Genomic DNA, 17909 nt, shown 5'->3' with positions numbered 1-17909 from the left:
ACATATATCTGAGGTGTGTGGGATGAGACCCACTTCTAAGCTCTCACAGAGAAAGGCATGAGAATGAGGCCAAGTGAGGCCCTACAGAAACATGGGCTCAAAAAAGCTAATGTTTGGAATGTTTTTTCCTCTCCCCCACTCCATGAATTCTTACAACTGTTTGTAATGGCTTACATTGAATCATTCCTATGTTAGCACTGACTAGGGTATATTCAGCAGTACCACATGAATTGCATATTGAAAATGGACAAACACATAAAGACAGGGCTTCCTTACATTATAGATATTTTATTAAAATGTTATGTTCATAAGTGACATAGAAAGTAAAACTTGGAAATCTACCAAGAGAGAAATAGTTCAGAGAAACAATCCCAGAGAATAAATCTTCTCAACAGTCACTATATATGTAAATGAATTTGTTCCTTAAAAAACTGAATGCACAAAGCAAACTGTATAGGACTAGGTCAATTTGGTGAATCAGCACTGGCTGCAGAATCAGTAAAATATTCATGTGTGATGTGTGAGGGAATAAACTGGTACACTGGGTCACAGGGGTTAACATGACCAGTCACTGAACAAAATTACACATTTAAACATGATTCACTTTCAAAAGGCTACCACCTGAAGCAATGGGAAGGAAATGGCTATGAGTAACTAAATCAAAGCAGTGTTCTATCAACATCCCTCCCCCATGACCATCTGGTCCAATACACTCCTGGCTTCTGGATGCTGGTTGGCTGTGTGGATCAGGATGCTGGTGGCTATCAGGGATAGGCTGCTGTGAGTGCTCTTTTCTGTTGATCGTCTTCTACACATAGGCTGAAAATTGGAGTCTGGTTCTCACCATGTGAAATCTCTAAGCAAGAGGGCATGTTCTGGTGAGAAAAGCAAGAGCTGATGTTAATTTCTTTTCTGGTTGTTGGCAGCTGAACATTTGCACTCTAGACTCACTCTGGGATTTAATGGACATGGCAAGAACTCACTGAAACTGCAACCATCTATTAATAATTTCAAATCTCATTCAGAATCAAGGCAAATTACAAAGAGGTACCCAGGCATATTTAATGGACACAGGGATTCATCATTAGATCTGGTTGGGAATAATCCAACTCAATGCTTTTTCATAAAAAAATGCTGATTTCACAAATCCAAAATGTTTTGTGAAAACATGTCAGTTGTAAAGAAGGTTTTGTTGGGAAAAATCTCTGATTTCTGCCTTTTGGGGAAAAAAAAGAGAGGGAGAGGGAAAGAGAGAGACCCTACCCTCCAATAGTCTGGATGGGACATTCCCCTGAAATATAAAAGACTCAAGTTCAAGTCCCTGCTATGTCACATTCACATCAGGGACTTGCACCTAGGGCCTAGACCAGGAATGGGCAATAATTTTTAATTGGGGAGGGGACACTCCAAGATTTTGGAAAGTGGCCATGAGCCACACTTCTATGGCGGGGGCGTGGAGTCGATGACAATGGGTTGGGTGCAGAAGGGAGCTTGGGACAGAGGACTGGGCTGCAGGAGGGAATGAGGGGTTTGAGAGGTAGTTTGGGTGAAGGGGGGTTATAATCTGGGGCAGGGGTTTGGGCTGCAGGGTCCAGGAGGAGTTATGGGTGCAGGAGAGGATTCTGGCCTTGGGGAGGGGGACAGGAGAGGGTGCAGGGTCTGGGAGAGAGTTGTGACCTCGAGGAGATGGGGAGAGGGGGATACAGAGGGTTTGGGTGGTGACCTAAGGCAGGAGGGTCTGGTGACCTGGGGCAGGTAGTTCGGGGTGGAGGGAGGAAATGGGGGGTGTCAGAGGCAGGCTGTGGCTGGGAGACTCTTACCTAGTCGGCTCCCAGCCAGCAGCCCAGCAGGAACCTAAGACAAGCTCCATGCCTGTCTGCTGGGTGGACTGCTCCATGTGGCTATGCACCAGCACTGGGATGGGGGAAGAAAGAGGCTTCACTCTGATCCTGCCACCAGCAAAATTTCTCAGCTCCTATTGGCTGGAAATTGGCTGCTGGGGGCAGGGATAGTGCACAAATTCTCCCATCTCTCCTCAGCATGCAGAGCAATCAGAAGTGAGCTGTTTAAAACAGAGTGAGCTGCCCTGTAGTGAGGGTGCTGGCGAGGTGGCTGTGGGTCAGATCCAGTGACTTGGAGAACTGGAATCATCCCGCTACCTGCCTCTTGCCCACCCCTGGCCTAGACTATACTTAAAACTATAATACCATGCATGACATACTTAGGGCAACCTCTCACTGTAGATGCACTATGGTGGACTGAACAATTCTCCTGTTGACATAACCTCTCTCATAGACACTAACTCTTGAGGGCACTGTAGTGCCTACACTACAATGCTACGGCAACATATCTGCAGTGCTGCCTCTGTGCCACTGCATCTCTTGCAGTGCAGACACAGCCTGTGTTGTCCAGAGGAATGTGAGAGTACCCTATGCTACTCTTGGGGGGGTGCTTGTGCTCCCTTTCTTCTACCTCCTGATGATTTTCACACAATAACTGAAAAGGTCTCGGGTTTGTTTCAGTGCAGCATGAAAACACATCTTGGAATTTCTCATGGGACTGAAATATCTGTATTGGCTGGATCTCCCTTTCATGCCCTGAACTGCAATACTGGTGATTTGGAAAGGGGGCAGATTTCAGGGGAGTTCAATGAAACATTCAGTGGTCCCAATATTGGGAGGTTACATAACCCCCATCTAGCTGCTAGCAAAGAAAGGGATTAACCCCAATCTGGTTGGGAGATAGGAGGCCTAGCAACCGTTTTCCTAGTGGAGATGGGCTCTGAGAGAAGGATGAGCTGCATGGATTGGCAGCTGTGTCTGTAAGGGAGAGCCAGGGAGACAGGTTTCTAGATGGAGGACAGGATCTAAGGGAAGAGAAGAACAATGGTGTTTCCCTCTGTGTAACTTGTCTAGCCATGCTCTAGGCCCTGTTTTGTTCTTCGGCCGAGGAAAACCTCTGTTACCCTGTTCCTTTAAGGGAGACAAAGTACTTCTGACAAACAACGAGATGTCCTGTGGCACCTTATAGACTAAGATTTATTGGAGCATAAGCTTTCATGGGCAAAGACCCACTTCGTCAGATGCAAGACAAACTGCGTCTTTTCCCACAAAATGTGTGCAAGGTATGGAATGTGGCAAGGTGATAGGGAACAGCCAGCATGGATTTGTAAAGAACAAATTATGTCAAACTAATCTGATAGCTTTCTTTAATAGGATAACAAGTCTTGTGGATAAGGGAGAAGCGGTGGATGTGGTATACCTAGACTTTAGTAAGGCGTTTGATATGGTTTCGCATGATATTCTTATCAATAAACTAGGCAAATACAACTTAGATGGGGCTACTATAAGGTGGGTGCATAACTGGCTGGATAATCATATTCAGAGAGTAGTTATTAATGGTTCACAATCCTGCAGGAAATGCATAACAAGTGGAGTTCCGCAGGGGTCTGTTTTGGGACCGGCTCTCTTCAATATCTTCATCAACGATTTAGATATTGGTATAGAAAGTACGCTTGTTCATCTTGGCCTCTGAGGATAGAACAAGAAGCAATGGGCTTAAACTGCAGCAAGGGAGGTTTAGGTTGGAAATTAGGAAAAAGTTCCTAACTGTCAGGGTGGTCAAACACTGGAATAGATTGCCCAGGGAGGTTGTGGAATCCCCATCTCTGGAGATATATAAGAGTAGGTTAGATAAATGTCTATCAGGGATGGTCTAGACAGTGTTTGGTCCTGCCATGATGGGGGTTGCGGCCCCCTTCTCCTGGCCCGTGTCTCGGCCCCTCTCTCAGGACATATACAGTACTAGAGGCCTAGCCGCTTGGAGAAGCCTCTCCAGGCCCAGGGTTTGATTATCCCAGGCAGGGGGAATGGGTGGTGGGGGGACCAGGGCCCTCCCTCTCCACCAGGTCCCAGCCCAGGGCCCTTTAGGCAGGGCCTATGGCTCCTGCCGGCTTGGCGGGGAATCCAGCCAATACAGGCCGAGCCAAACTTTGTATCTTTTGCCCTGGGCTGCTTCCTACCGCGCCCCGGTTCCCCTGGGGCCCATTCGCCTCTGAGGCCGTACCTGCCGGGGTTGTGGGCGCGCTCCTGCTGCCCTGGGTCAGTGGCTGCTTTCTCTGTGCCAGGGTCAGCGACTCCGGTCTCAGCAGCTGCAGAAACACCATCCCAGCCTGGTCCACCCCCTCACCCTGCAGTCTCTCTGACTGCAGAGCTCCCTCTGTTTTTATACCCGGCCTCTGCTGGGAGCATGCCCAGCAGGGTCGGAGGGGCGGGGCCTTCTCAGTCAGCTGGGCCTGGGCTACCCCGTGTCCGTCAGTGCCGGGCCTGTCCACCCCGTCACAGGCTGCCAAGCAACTTCAGGAGATTCTCAAGCCCTTGTTAGCAAATAGATAACTACAGGCTCTCTGGCTGGAATCGCAGGCAACCCAAGGATGTTTTATAATGCATGAGAGGGGGCCATCCAGAAAAAAAATAACAAACAGTTAAAACCTTTCCCTCACACGCCGTTATAATTGGCTTGAGGGAGTGGGAGGAGGCAACCTAAAAGCCACCCTAAAAGTCAACTGGTAGAAATTGAATTTGAAGATGTAATCACTAGAAGCTAAATCTGCCCTAACAAGGAGACACATTTTGCAACATAAATCTCCTTACAGAACATGGTCGAGTGATCCACCCCAGAGTCAGCAGCATAGATCAACTGCTGCAGCATGGATGTTATGGAAACCCTATACTGAGAAGTTTAAAATTAGTAATAGCTGTCTGCAATACACATTTGGATTTACCTATTGAAAAGAATTAGGAGGTGTGGGGGCTAATGGAAAAGCTCACTCTCCTTACCAAATTAATACTGGATAAACTTGTGTCATTGGGAAAAGCCATTTAGCAGGAATCAGGATGGACCATAAGAAGGAAAAAGCATGTAAAAGGGGAAGGCAAAAGGTTTGGAGCCCTATAGGCATAGTGGAAGGAATTAAGCGATTGTTGTAATATGTGAAGGGAAACCTGTTTTAAAAACGACACCTCGTTTCTTTGCAGTCTCTTTCTTAAGCAGTGTGCAAACCATCTAGGCAAAGAAATAATCAAATTTAACTATTTGGCTACAGACACTTAAGTGGTTAACTGTATAAAAGAATAAATCTATACATTGTAAATTTGTAAAATCTGCACCCTTAAAGGTTAAATTTGCTCTCTAAGAAAACAAGTTATTGTTTTAAGAATTCAAACTCTGAAACTTCACTGTGTCTCTGTTCAAGGTTGAGTTGATAACACTTTTGGCTTGCTCTCAGATCCAAGGTTGTGAGTGGGTTCAGACTGTCTGTCTGTTCTGAAGAGGTGTGAAACCAACTGTCCCTCATAAGTAAGCCTGTAACATTGTACATATGATTCTTTTCAGGAAAAGAAAAGCTTTTGGCTTGCTGGAACAGTAACTGGCCAACCAATACCTTGTGCTAAGGAAAAGCATTATAGCTTCACACATTAAGCCTGATCTGTGGTACAAGAGGGAAACTGAGGCATGCCACTGTTGGGGAGGGCTAGCAACTCTGAGGTAATTCAAGGGAGTGGAAGGTCACGAGTACCGATGAAGCACCCTTGTTCTCGGAAAGTTGCAGCTCACTCGCCCATGGAAGTGGTTAGGAACTAGCTGTAACCGGTTCCCCTAACAGATCGTAGGCAGTATTTTAAGTTATAATGGGCCACCCCGACGGGGGTAGAAATGTTTTCTTGTCTTTCAGATCATCAGAAAGCGCTGGTGCCAGCTGAAGAAAAACAACAAACAACAACAACAACAACAAAAAAACATGGTTCTGTGTCATGACATAAGTTTGTGTTCTGTCCAAGTTTGTCTTGTGTGTCTTAATAGTAATACGTATTGCAAATATTGTTGTGTGTGGGATATTGTTTTAATGAAAGGATAATTTGAGTAAAGCAGAAGCATTAATTCAAACCAATAAAATTAATAATTGGGCCCAATGAATTGGCAACTCTAAACTTAGTCAATTGGCAACTTTAAAATTCAGTGAAAGGATAATAGTTTGGTAATTGTTTAGGCTAGGAGAATGTCAACAATGTCTCCAAAGGTGAACAAAAAAGGAACTGGAAGGAAGCAAGAAGTGCATCACGTGAACAGAAGGACTGGGAGTGGGGTACCACCTTCTCCCCCACCGGATTGGTTTTGCTTTAATGGCTACACAAATGAAATATTTAGCTTCTGCAAATTTGCACACCAACCATAAAAGTGGTTTGGCCAGAGATAATAAGAAATCTATAAGAAACAACACGGGCAAGTGGGACATCAGCATATTTAAGTAAAGATGCCCACAACAATGAGGAAACTAGTAACCTCACCATTGCAATAACAGCTACTTGCCCTGCTACTCATTGGTGCCTGATGCCTTAAAAGGCCTCAAGAATTATGGAATTGCATGGGTTATCAATTAAACATCTGTGAACCATGCTTGGTCCTATAAGAGAAACAGTGACTCTAGTCAATGTAACCTCCTTCAAGTCACATACATAGAACAAATACACACTAATAGCAATGGGGAATACACAGCCTTGGGCCGCCCCTCATTCACACATAATTATTTTATTTATTGTAACAACATGAACACTACGAGGACAAAGAATACACAGTCCTCTGAGTTAAAGTTTGTATGGAATATTGTGGGAAAGAAGCTAAACACTAACATCAGGCCACTGAAGTTGGCCCTACTGACTCCCACTGGGGCTTACCACTTAAAGCCCAGTCAAAGGTAACCTCTGAATCATGGTTGTCATTTGTTAAACTTGCCCTCATTTGGATATCATCAACAAGGACCTTAAGGACAAAATAGAGCCTCCCAATTGTGAATCATGCCCTGAACAGATCCCTGTCCCAGAACCAGGACAACTGTCACTGGTCCTTACCTTGGTGATGTTCCACACTGGTATAGATCAGCTGTGTGCTAGACTGGCTAATCAAATTGGCAAGTGCCTGATTAGGCAACGATGGTGCTTAGCAGATACCATCGCAGATTGGTTTGGGCCTGGAAACTCTGTCAGCAACACTTATGTCATAGCTCAGAAATTGTATAGAATCCAGGCTGGTAGATGCAGTAATATCCAGTGCCCGTGGAGGCCTAGACACCAGCCAAGCTAACCGATTGATCCTGAATAGTATGAAGGATCTGTCCACTTCACTAGACCTAACCAGATATTTGGACCAGAGACTAATTGGATTGTTAATTAATGGAACTAAATTAAAGAAATTAGAAGCCCAGTATTGAAGAATAGGATAGCTTTGACCACCCAGCCCTTATGGTGGTGAATCTCCATCTCCTCCATGCCTACCCATGGGAGTGGGGAAGTAGAAAATCCATGAGGACCCAAAGGCCCACCTGGACAGGCCATAGTATAACCATTTTCTTTTTGGCCCCTCTGGGGATTCCTCACTCAGATCAGATCAGAATGGTAACCTCCCTGCCTGTACCAAAGCAGGAGCATATAGATAGAGTTGAGGGCATTGCTTATTCTGAAGGTGTGGGAGCCTCCCTATACCCAGGGATTGTTGCACCCACTTTGATAAGGAAATTTTATGTACCTGCCTATTTAATATCATGACAAATCTGCCTAGGTTTGATGTGGTTGTCTCAGAGAAACAAAAACATCGAGCTGGTCCAAATGAATGGTACCTACTAGTGTTGGACTACCCAGACAGATCACTCCATCCTGCCCCTCTACATATCCGTCTGTGTGCATAACAGCCCCTCGCCAGCTGATCCTGACCGTCTATTGCACTTCGGCAGTGGAGATAACCTCACATGAGATGCTGAGTGGCACGGCGGAAGTAAGTACCTAGAGGAGGGTTTACTGGCCCTGCAGGCAAACATCGAGGAGTTGGTGGCCAATGCCCAAAGATATATCGGGGCTGGCCATCTGAGGTACACACAGATAGGGAAACACTGTGGATCATGCCAAACACCTACCTCTGCAGCACTCAACCAGGCAATAGAGGTCAAACCTATAATCATGGGCAGTGCCAGTAAGGCAACAAAATATCTTGGGGATGGATTTGAATAGTGTTTGCCAAATTATGTGGGGAGTTTCGATTATAACATTTATAATAATGCTGGTGCTGGACTGGCACTTCCAGAGTAAATTAAAACCCCTTAAATTATTGTATTTAACCTGGTGGGTTAAGGAGAACCCCAAAGTCAAGAGAAAGGAACTATAGGAGTAAACTGAGGCAGGCCATGGTATCTTGCTGAGAACTGACAAACTCAAATCATTAGGTCAGCCTGAGAAGCATACGCTACAGCAGGTACTGTGACCCTGGCTCCCCTGGCAACCACATTCCAAAGGGTCTCACTTTGATAAGGCCGGTATCAAACAACCAAGCAACCTAGGAAATAACCTTGGTTCCAAAGGAGCTAGCTGGCTTTTAGCTCAGAGGATAGAGACTCTTATGTCCATCAGCGAAAGACCGCTCTAGAAAGACCTTTACCAAGTTTTGCTAACCACCAACACCGCTGTGATGTGCCAAGAACTGACTGTTGGCCAATGCTTCTCACTGCAAAAAGATCCCTCCATCTTGAAATGATCCTACCCCGACTGCTGATAAGCCTCTCTCTTCTGGTCCTGCTTTCCCACCTGCTGGACACCAGAAGAACCAAAATATTACAGGGTGATGTGCTGGTAACCTCTCCCCTGCATGATGCTGAACCACGACTGTTTCAAGAAAAAAAAAGAGGAAAAGTCTGCTCCTCTGACACCGCCAAAGCCCAAAGATTTCTGACTACAAAAGGACATTAAGAACTGACCTTGGTGAAAGAAGCGAAGTATTGTATATTGCCAAGGAGAAACTTGTGGGAGTGGTTTGGGTTTCTCCCTTTGATCTGGACTCTGTGCTTATGGACGGGTACCATCAGCATGTACCGGCCCTCCCTAATTTGGTTACTAATTATGATATGTTGTGTTATGTTACTAAAATTATAGAACAGCCCCATCATAGAATTATATTGGGGATATTAATGATTATATTGCTTTTGCTTATTAAAGGTTTCATATTTATTGTTGTTGTAAAAGATGTAGTAATAAAAATAGCTTTTATGTTTGTACTAATTATGTAATGTTTAATGAAAATAAAGGTTTAGAAAGGTAGTTGTGCTGTAAGCACAAAAGGGGGGAGTGTGGAGGCAGGAAAAGGGAACAAGGGAATTTGTGTGCAGCCATCTTGGTCTTGTTAACAAGAGAGCAAGAGTCAGGCTAAGTCTGTGGTCTGACAACGCGAGATCTGTAATTAGACGCTGGCTTTGCCTCTCGCTTCTATACGGAGATAAGGATAGAATGCCGACTCTGGTAGGGACCTTGAGATAAGGAGCATCTGGGTGGAACTAAATAACTGTTAGCCATTGGTGCTTATAATGGGAAGGAGACTAATTGTTATTGTTATTATATCTAATAGACAGTATATAAACTGCTTCATAATTGCTTGTATTCGAAGATCTGCCTTGGAAGGGGGGGAACTGTCTGAACCAGTTTTTCCCTTGCTGCAGCTCATAATAAAACTGCGTCTGGCTACTTGTTGCTTACAAATTCAGAGTGAGGACAATGTTTTCTTCCACACCTCTGATACTTCTGACACGTGATGCGAAGAACCTTTGCTTCCCCCAAGCAGCCAACCCATTCACCCCCGTAGACACTGAGAACGGGCGGCCAATTTACGGCGCTCCCGGGGCCGGCACTCACTGTGAGCCATGCGCCCGGGCCGGCTCTGGCACCATGCATGCAGCCCCGAGCACTTGGCGGGTGCACATGAATGCCCCCGTGGGCACCGTGTTGGGGACCACTGGCCTAGGTTGTGGTGAGAACCCTCCGGGGAGCCTGGGAAGCTGTGGAGAGTACTGGTGGTGGGTCACAGTGAACAAAAACAGCCCCCAGCCAGTGTCCCTGCCCACACAGGATACAACACCCAGGGCAAGGGGAGGTCTGGGGCTCCCTAGAGCAGTTTGGGCTCCATGGGCAGGTCAGACCAAGGCCCAGTTTCTGGCCAGGTCAGAGGGGAAGGAGTTCAGGGAAGGGGAGGAGCAGGGAACTGGGGCCCTGAGGCAAAGGTGGGGCCCACATCGTCTTTGTGCCCAAGGCCCCAGTAAATCTTAATCTGACTCCAGTTCTGCATGTGACTGTGGATCATTTCTTCATGCAAATGTCCCCTCCCGGAAGTTCTACTGACCTGAAGGATGGACTGGAGCTCGAGGGAATACAGCATAATCCAGGGAGCAAAGTGCCTGGGCCAATAATCTTCATCCTTGTCCTCATCACAGACAAAGGTTCTCCAGCAGTAGCTATAAACTGGGGAAATGGAACCATTCAGACACGTGCGGAGGGAAACGTCAGTGCACTCAGTGTCCTCGCGGCTCAGTCAGTCTCAGGGGAGCAAGACCAATGTGAGCCACGCGCAACGATTCCTCTGGGTCTCCCTTGGGCAGGGCCAGCTCAGGACACGACAGGTTTGGGCCTCATGATCTCTTGGCCTGTTCCTCCTTTCTGTCCAGGGAAGGCCTCATTACACCAGCCCTGCAAAATCTCATTTAGCTGGGATAAGCCCACTCTGTTTGCAGCAGAGACTAAAATATCGTCTGTTTCTTCAGGATGGGCAGAAGCAGCACTGGCTGAGCTGATTTACTCTCGGGTCAGATCAACCAAAACTGCAAAGGCTGCCCCGACCTTTAACTACAAGGCTTTGTTCTCCAATGGAGCTGCAAGATGGCAGGTGGGCTGCGCCGGAAGCCGCTGCTCTTCCCTGCTTACGCCCTGAATGGGCCAATAGAGACAGTGGCAGAGCCGGGCCAGCCCTACCCACGCACATGGCTCGTCAGTGGCCCACTCTGATTTCCACCGCCTCTGGCAGTCAAAGGGGCTTGTCTCTTCCTGGCACGTTTGCACCCCAGCCTCTCTGCTGAGACAAGGAATCAGCAAGTGCCATCAGGGATGCAGAGTTTAGTGATTTTAACTGTACTGCTAGCAACTGGACCGCAAACCCCAGCATATTTCACATAGGCCAAAAACTGGCTGTCAGCCACTGGCTTTGGGCCCCTAACACTCTGGGGATACCTGAGAGCTAAGGGGATAAGCCCAGAGTCCCACTGTAATATTGGCCAAAACTTGGGACCTGATTGGAACTACAGACCTAGAAGAGAAAAGACTCCATAACTATCTACAGGCTCAGTGGAGCCATCTGTGACCAGGGCTGAATTGGAAGCAGAGACCTAGAGGAAAAATGCCCCATGTTCCATCTCTATCCCATCCTGTCCCCCAAACTCCATGAGTCATTACCTGGGAGGTCCATGATTCGGATGGTCACTCCAATGTTCACCAGGCTCCGTAGACCCTGGCGATTGTTTTCTTCTTCATGGCAGTAGATCCGTGCTACATAAATGACCAGATTGACATTAGGCTGTTCCTTCAGGAAATTCCTGATTGCCTTGCAGCATTCCCCACAGGGACTCCAGGTCATGTACCAGGTGAGAGAGCAGTGGTCAGATGGATCATTTCTTTGCCTATTAAAGACATCTTTCAGGAAGTAGATTTCAGCATGCTCGATGTGGGTGTTATGGCAACATCTCTGATAGGATCTTTTGCTGCTGCTCCACTTGATTTCGTAGAACAAGTAAGTTTCGCTGTGAAGAAGACTTGGGTCACAATTCTCCATAAATGTCTTCTGATCTATCTTCCCTCTGAAACATGAAAGAGTAGTCACTGACCAAAGCTTTATCTTAGAGAGCTCGCCAGTCACGGCCAGTTCTCAATGAGAGCTATGAAGAGGAATGACAGGTAGATGGAAAGGGGAACACAGGAGATTAAGGGGAAATAATGGGGTGAGGGGGGGAGAAAGAGAGAGAGGCAGGGAAGAGGGAGCGCTGTATCCCAGTAATGAGCAGGGAACAAGTTCTGAATCTTCCCAGCTCCCACTTAGTCTGTAAATCTTGTAGTGCATGTGGATACGGTGCTTCCATTCTCACCCCTGTGTGATGCCTCTGGACACATGATCTGTGGGAAAAAGAACAGCGTCACCTACTACACAGAGGAAGACAGACAAATTGAGGTCCCCCAAGGTCTCCTCTCCAAGACCACACAGCTGACTATTGTGCATTCTCAATGGTTAAGTCCTGTTCAATACTGCTCATGAAAGAAACTCCAACCCCAGCACATGGGGGTGAGAAATGTTCATCCTGGCTCCAAAAAAGGCCATTAATTTAACCCTGTGGCTGTGTCTAGACTGGCCAGTTTTTCCGGAAAATCAGTCGCTTTTCCAAAAAACTTGCCAGCTGTCTACACTGGCCGCTTGAATTTCCGCAAAGGCACTGACTTCCTACTGTAAGAAATCAGTGCTTTTTGCGGAAATACTATGCTGCTCCCATTCGGGCAAAAGTCCTTTTTGCACAAAACTTTTGAGCAAAAGGGCCAGTGTAGACAGCAGAGATTTGAAAATGGCGATCGGGGCTTTTTTGCGGAAAAGCGCATCTAGATTGGCACGGATGCTTTTCCGCAAAAGTGCATCGTTATAACGCGAACTCCACGCCAATCTAGACGCTCTTTTCCAAAAATGCTTTTAACGGAAAACTTTTCCGTTAAAAGCATTTGCGGAAAATCATGCAAGTCTTGACATAGCCTGTGTGGAGAATGGCCATTACTTGTTCTTGAACAGCCCAATAAATAAAAAATAATATCTAGTATGCATGCATGGCTCATTAAAATCACTCAGACTCCAGGGCTGTCTCTAGACTGGCATGATTTTCCGGAAATTCTTTTAACAGAAAAGTTTTCCGTTAAAAGCATTTTTGGAAAAGAGCGTCTAGATTGGCACGGACACTTTTCTGCAAAAGCACTTTTTGCGGAAAAGAGTCTATGGCCAATCTAGACGCGCTTTTCCGCAAAAAAGCCCCGATCGCCATTTTCGCGATCAGGGCTTTTTTGCGGAAAACAAATCTCAGCTGTCTACTCTTGCCCTTTTGCGCAAAAGTTTTGCGCAAAAAGGACTTTTGCCCAAATGGGAGCAGCATAGTATTTCCGCAAAAAGCACTGATTTCTTACAGTAGGAAGTCAGTGCTTTCGTGGAAATTCAAGCGGCCAGTGTAGACAGCTGGCAAGTTTTTCCAGAAAAGCAGCTGATTTTGTGGGAAAACTGGCCAGTCTAGACACAGCCCAGCTGTCTAGTCCCATATACAAGGGTAAGATCCTCCACATACAGACTGTACCTCTCTGAACCAGGACACTCTGGTACGGCAACTTCCACGGTCTGATAGGACAGACCATGATTGTTTCTAGACCAGAGAGCCCAGGAGCAACGAGGTCTTGCAGCGGCACCAGGAACCCTGGGAAATGGGGAGGCCAGCAGTATGGGGAGTCCTACAGCAGGGGGCAGTATGGTGGCATGGCTGTGAGCAGTGTAGCGGGGAGTTCAATGGTGTGGCTAGGACCCCATGGCAGTGGGGGTCCAGCACAGAGGGAGTCCCACCTCAGGGTAGGGCCTGGCCGTGCTGTCAGGAGCCTTGTGGTAGGAGGTCCAGCCAGGGTTGACAGCACAACCGGCTGGAGGCTGGGGAGTCAGCCAATGGCAGGCTGGGGGTCCGGTGGCAGGGGACCTCCTCTGATCCCACAAATCCCTCCTTTGGAACCAGTCAGGTCCCAAGGGTACCGGACCAGGTAAGTCCAAGCTGTATCTAATGAACAGGTATTTCCTTTCTTTTTACTTTAAATATATGTATTTTCCTATGGAATTAATAATCATTATGCATTTAATTTTTTAAAATTGAGATTTTTTTCAGGATATATATTTAATTTGCTTCTATTCAGGAAGACAATAAGAGTCCCTCGTTATGTGCACTGACAGTCTGGAAAGCAAAACAAGGCACAGTAACATTGAAAACAAACATTTAAAAATGTAGGGCACATTTAAAATGTTCATTTCCTCTTAATTATCAGGAGTTAAGATTTAAGAAAAAACCCTGATGTCACTAAAATTCCTGGATCAGGAAAGATGTCTTTGTGCACTGTTGTCATGACACTTTACATTTTCAACTCAAATCTGAGAGCCCACACCAAGGCATGCAGAAATTTCAAAACCTGTACAGCCATGCACAAAAACATGCTCAGCTAGGGCCTGATCTGAAGTCCATTAAAACTGTGAAAAGATTCCTTTTGACTTCAGTGGACTTTGGATCGTGCCCATAAGGTACACAAAGGAACAGATACAAGAGTGGATTTTTGCACCAATATAACTTATAGTGCTGCACATATTTTAAATATAGGCATCCCCATACAGACAGACACAAAAATACATACCAAAACACACACAAAAATCAAAACTATATTAGAAGATATGAGCACAGTGGAATGTACTAATTAGAAAGAAAAACCATTATTTAACTTTGATAAAACCAGTCTCTATATCTACTATGATATGTAACCTACACTGCCTCCACTCTGATATATTCTCTTACTTTTCGTTTTTGTAAGAAATACGTGTTCAGTACTGATTGAAGAAAAACATTTTACTGTCAGTGATAAGCTACGTCTACACTGGCATGATTTTCCGGAAATGCTTTTAACGGAAAAGTTTTCCATTAAAAGCATTTTCGGAAAAGCGCGTCTAGATTGGCAGGACGCTTTTCCGCAAAAGCACTTTTTTTTGTGATCAGGGCTTTTTTGCAGAAAACAAATCTCTGCCGTCTACACTGGCTTTTTTGCGCAAAAGTTTTTCGGAAAAAGACTTTTGCCCGAACAGGAGCAGCATAGTATTTCCGCAAAAACACTGACAATCTTACATGAGATCGTCAGTGCTTTTGCAGAAATTCAAGCGGCCAGTGTAGGCAGCTGGCAAGTTTTTCGGAAAAAGTGGCCAGTCTAGACACAGCCATAGTGTCTATCTTTACTGACAGGTTATTAATTTAAAAAAAAACTATATGTTTATATATACTCTCAGGCAGTTAAACAAACCAGTCAAATATACATATCTTATATACAAGATGTGCAACAGTCATACAGATGCACATATGCCACTAAATTCATGAGCACGAACACACATTAATGCACATATATACTGTATAGACATAGAAACACAAATGCAGAGATATATGCAAATACTTGCAAAAGTACACGAGCATGTGCACTATTGCTGTATCTTTACCCCCATTCCAGCCGGCAGCCATGGCTTTCCCTCCCTAGAGCTTGTGTTACTGTTGCACTTTTAAGTTTCTATTCTTGAGAAAAGAAACCAGAGAGATTAGAGAAACCGACTTTTCCTTGTCAGTGATTGGTGATTCATCTCTGCAAGGTTACGCTCTGAGTGAGCTGGAGTTCAGCAATGATCCAAAATTGTATTTAATAAAACTATTTAATGTATTCTTGTTTTAGGTTGTTACAAACTTGGCTCCATGTTTTCTAAATTTGAAGAAGCCCTTATAATTATTTATATTACATGGGACTTGGAGAAAATAGTTTCTCTATTCATATTTCAGTTGCTTGCTTTACTAAATGAAGTGTCCAGGCTAATTAAAGAAATTCCTAAGAAATTTCTGCTTTCTCCCAGGATGACATGGGAATGAAAAGCTGGAAGGGGACGTCTCCCCCTGCTTAAGGAATGTTAAGACATTCTTTTTCTGGGCTAAGACAGGAGCTTCTTCTTTTAACCTTTCTTTCTAGAGCAAAACATGTTTTAAGCTCATACAAGTGATTCCAGGAGTATTCTTATCAAACACTGATACCATGGACAAACTCTCTGAAATCTTCATGTTATTAAAAATCCATGTGTCTAAAACAGAGGGAGTCATGTCCAGTTACTAAGACGTGTTCCCTCCATGTCTTGTTTCTCTGGACTATACGGGCACGTCTACACAGCAGGGCTAAACTCAAAATAAGTTACGCAACTTCAGCTACACTAATTGCGTAGGTTAAGTCGAAATAGCTTATTTTGACTTTTGACGCTGTTTACACAGCAGTTATTTTGAGTTAGAGCACTCTACCCCCGGCTTCCCTTACTCCTCGTACATGAGGGTTACAGGAGTCGGAGTAAGCAGTCCTCCAGCTTGACATTATTTCAACATTATGTCAAAATAACTGCTTGTGTGTAGATGTGTACTATATTACTTTGGAATAATGTCAGTTATTCCGAAATAATGCTGTTGTGTAGAAATAGCCTAAGGGTGCATCTACCCTGTGGCACTAGCTCAAAATAAGCTATGCGATTTGAGCTATGCAAATTGTGTACCTTATTTTGAGTTCATTTCAAAATTGTCTATTTCAAAATTTGGTGCTGTTTACACAGCGTTATTTCTAAATAGAGCACTATTCCAATAAGTCCCTTAATCCTCATGGAATGAGGTTTAGCAGGATGTTGGAATAACATGCTCATTATTTCAATTACATTTCAAAATAACGGGAATGCTGTCAAGATGCAGAAAACACTATTTTTGGGATACCAAAAGTATCCCAAAATAGCATCGCAGTGTACTCGTACCCTTAGACTGTATATTGGAAATACATTTACTTGTTGCTGTCTGACTTGAAGTAGCCCTTTGGCTAGCTTAGTCATGTCTCTCTATAACAGTGGTCCTCAACCTTTTGGGGCTGCCAGGTGCCCAGGGATGGGGCTGTGCATGCGCCGCACGCCCGGCGGCAGGGATGCCCATGCACTGCGCACCCGGGGGTGGGGCCGCTCATATGACATGCACCCAGGGCCAGCACCATGCATGTGCCACGCACCCTGGGCAGGGGCCGCGCATGTACCACGCACCCGGGGGCGGGGCCTCCCATGCGCCACACGCCTGGGGGTGGCACCATGCATGTGCCACAGGCCCGGGGCAGGGCCAGCCCTGATCACTCAGCAAGAATACATAAATGCCCCAGCGGGAGCCATGGCGCCCGCGGGCACCGCGTTGGGGACCACAGCTCTATAACATCCTGGTTTTGGGAATCACAGACCAAAGTGTCTGTCTCTCTCTTTCTTTGGATAGGGAGCCTATGCCTAACCCAGGCTTTGTGAATCATAATGTGTTCCTGTGATTTTCCAGGCATCTAAAAGTTAAGTGTTGTGATACTCAGAGTACGGTAGTGAATCTAGGCTGACACAGGAGACCCTTAATGCCCAGTGCAGTGCTTGTTTCTGTATCTCTGTAATGACTTTTGCTCGTTATAACCAATATTCAGACATGGAAGGCTCCATAGTACAGCCCCCCAAACTGCTTCATTCTTCCAGTCTCCTTGGAAATAAAATGAACATTTACCTGAGAAAACCATGACTCTAAGGGTGATTCCATTCATCACCATGTCACAAAGGCATGATGAGCGCTTCCGTCTTCATGCCTACAGAGCTACGTGACACACATGTCTAGGTTCACTGTATGTCTTCAGGAACTCTCCCACAAACCCGGAGCATTCTGAGCCAAGGCTCCAGGAGAGGAACCAGTTGATGGGGCAGTGAGGCAAGGATTGAGAGATCTTTCTTGGGAGGCTCCTTTCCAGGATGTTGATTTCAGCATGTGGGTGCTGGTGTTTGAGCACCAGTTTCTTCATATCTTGGTGCCATTGCCACACTGGATTTCATGGAACAGATAAGTCACACTTGGGTCATAAACCTCCTTGGTACACCTTTGGTTGTATCTTCTCCTTGAAACGTGAAAAATAGAACAGAGTTAAATCTGTTAAATAGTTAAATCTGGGGCAGGTGGGGGATGGGGAGAGAGAGGGTTTGAAATCAAAGTGGATGAGGAAGCAAATTCTCTAGCCCCCTTTCTTTTGGAAACCCTCAATAAGACTAGTCAGGTTTGGGAACATAGAATTGTCATTCTCACCTCTACATGGTGCCTTCAGCCAAGTGACCTGTTAGAAAAGATCATTAGAAAGTGGTCCATTGTTTGGTGGCAGAAACAG

At 45.6% G+C, this 17909-nt stretch overlaps 1 protein-coding gene across 2 annotated transcripts; it reads right to left on the bottom strand.

Annotated features, from left to right (window-relative positions):
- Window positions 1–267: 267 nt before the first annotated feature.
- Window positions 268–17321, bottom strand: LOC102450155 (C->U-editing enzyme APOBEC-1-like). 2 transcript variants are annotated; one of them, XM_006119932.4, is made up of 5 exons: window positions 17264–17321; window positions 12002–12029; window positions 11316–11716; window positions 10213–10331; window positions 268–875 (listed from the first exon to the last, which is right to left on the bottom strand). In XM_006119932.4, exons 1-5 carry the CDS (start codon window positions 17304–17306, stop codon window positions 765–767), a joined length of 702 nt encoding a protein of 233 aa, XP_006119994.2. In that variant the 5' UTR covers window positions 17307–17321; the 3' UTR covers window positions 268–764. The 2 variants fall into 2 exon arrangements, with proteins under 2 accessions (XP_006119994.2, XP_014427439.2); XM_014571953.3 differs by lacking the exon at window positions 17264–17321 and adding an exon at window positions 15169–15257 and having other exon boundaries at window positions 269–875.
- Between the last annotated feature and the right edge of the window lie 588 nt (window positions 17322–17909).

This window comes from Pelodiscus sinensis, chromosome 1 (genome assembly GCF_049634645.1).
Source record: "Pelodiscus sinensis isolate JC-2024 chromosome 1, ASM4963464v1, whole genome shotgun sequence".
NCBI classification, from domain to species: Eukaryota; Metazoa; Chordata; order Testudines; family Trionychidae; genus Pelodiscus; species Pelodiscus sinensis.
This window is presented reverse-complemented; position numbering and strand designations above follow the sequence as displayed.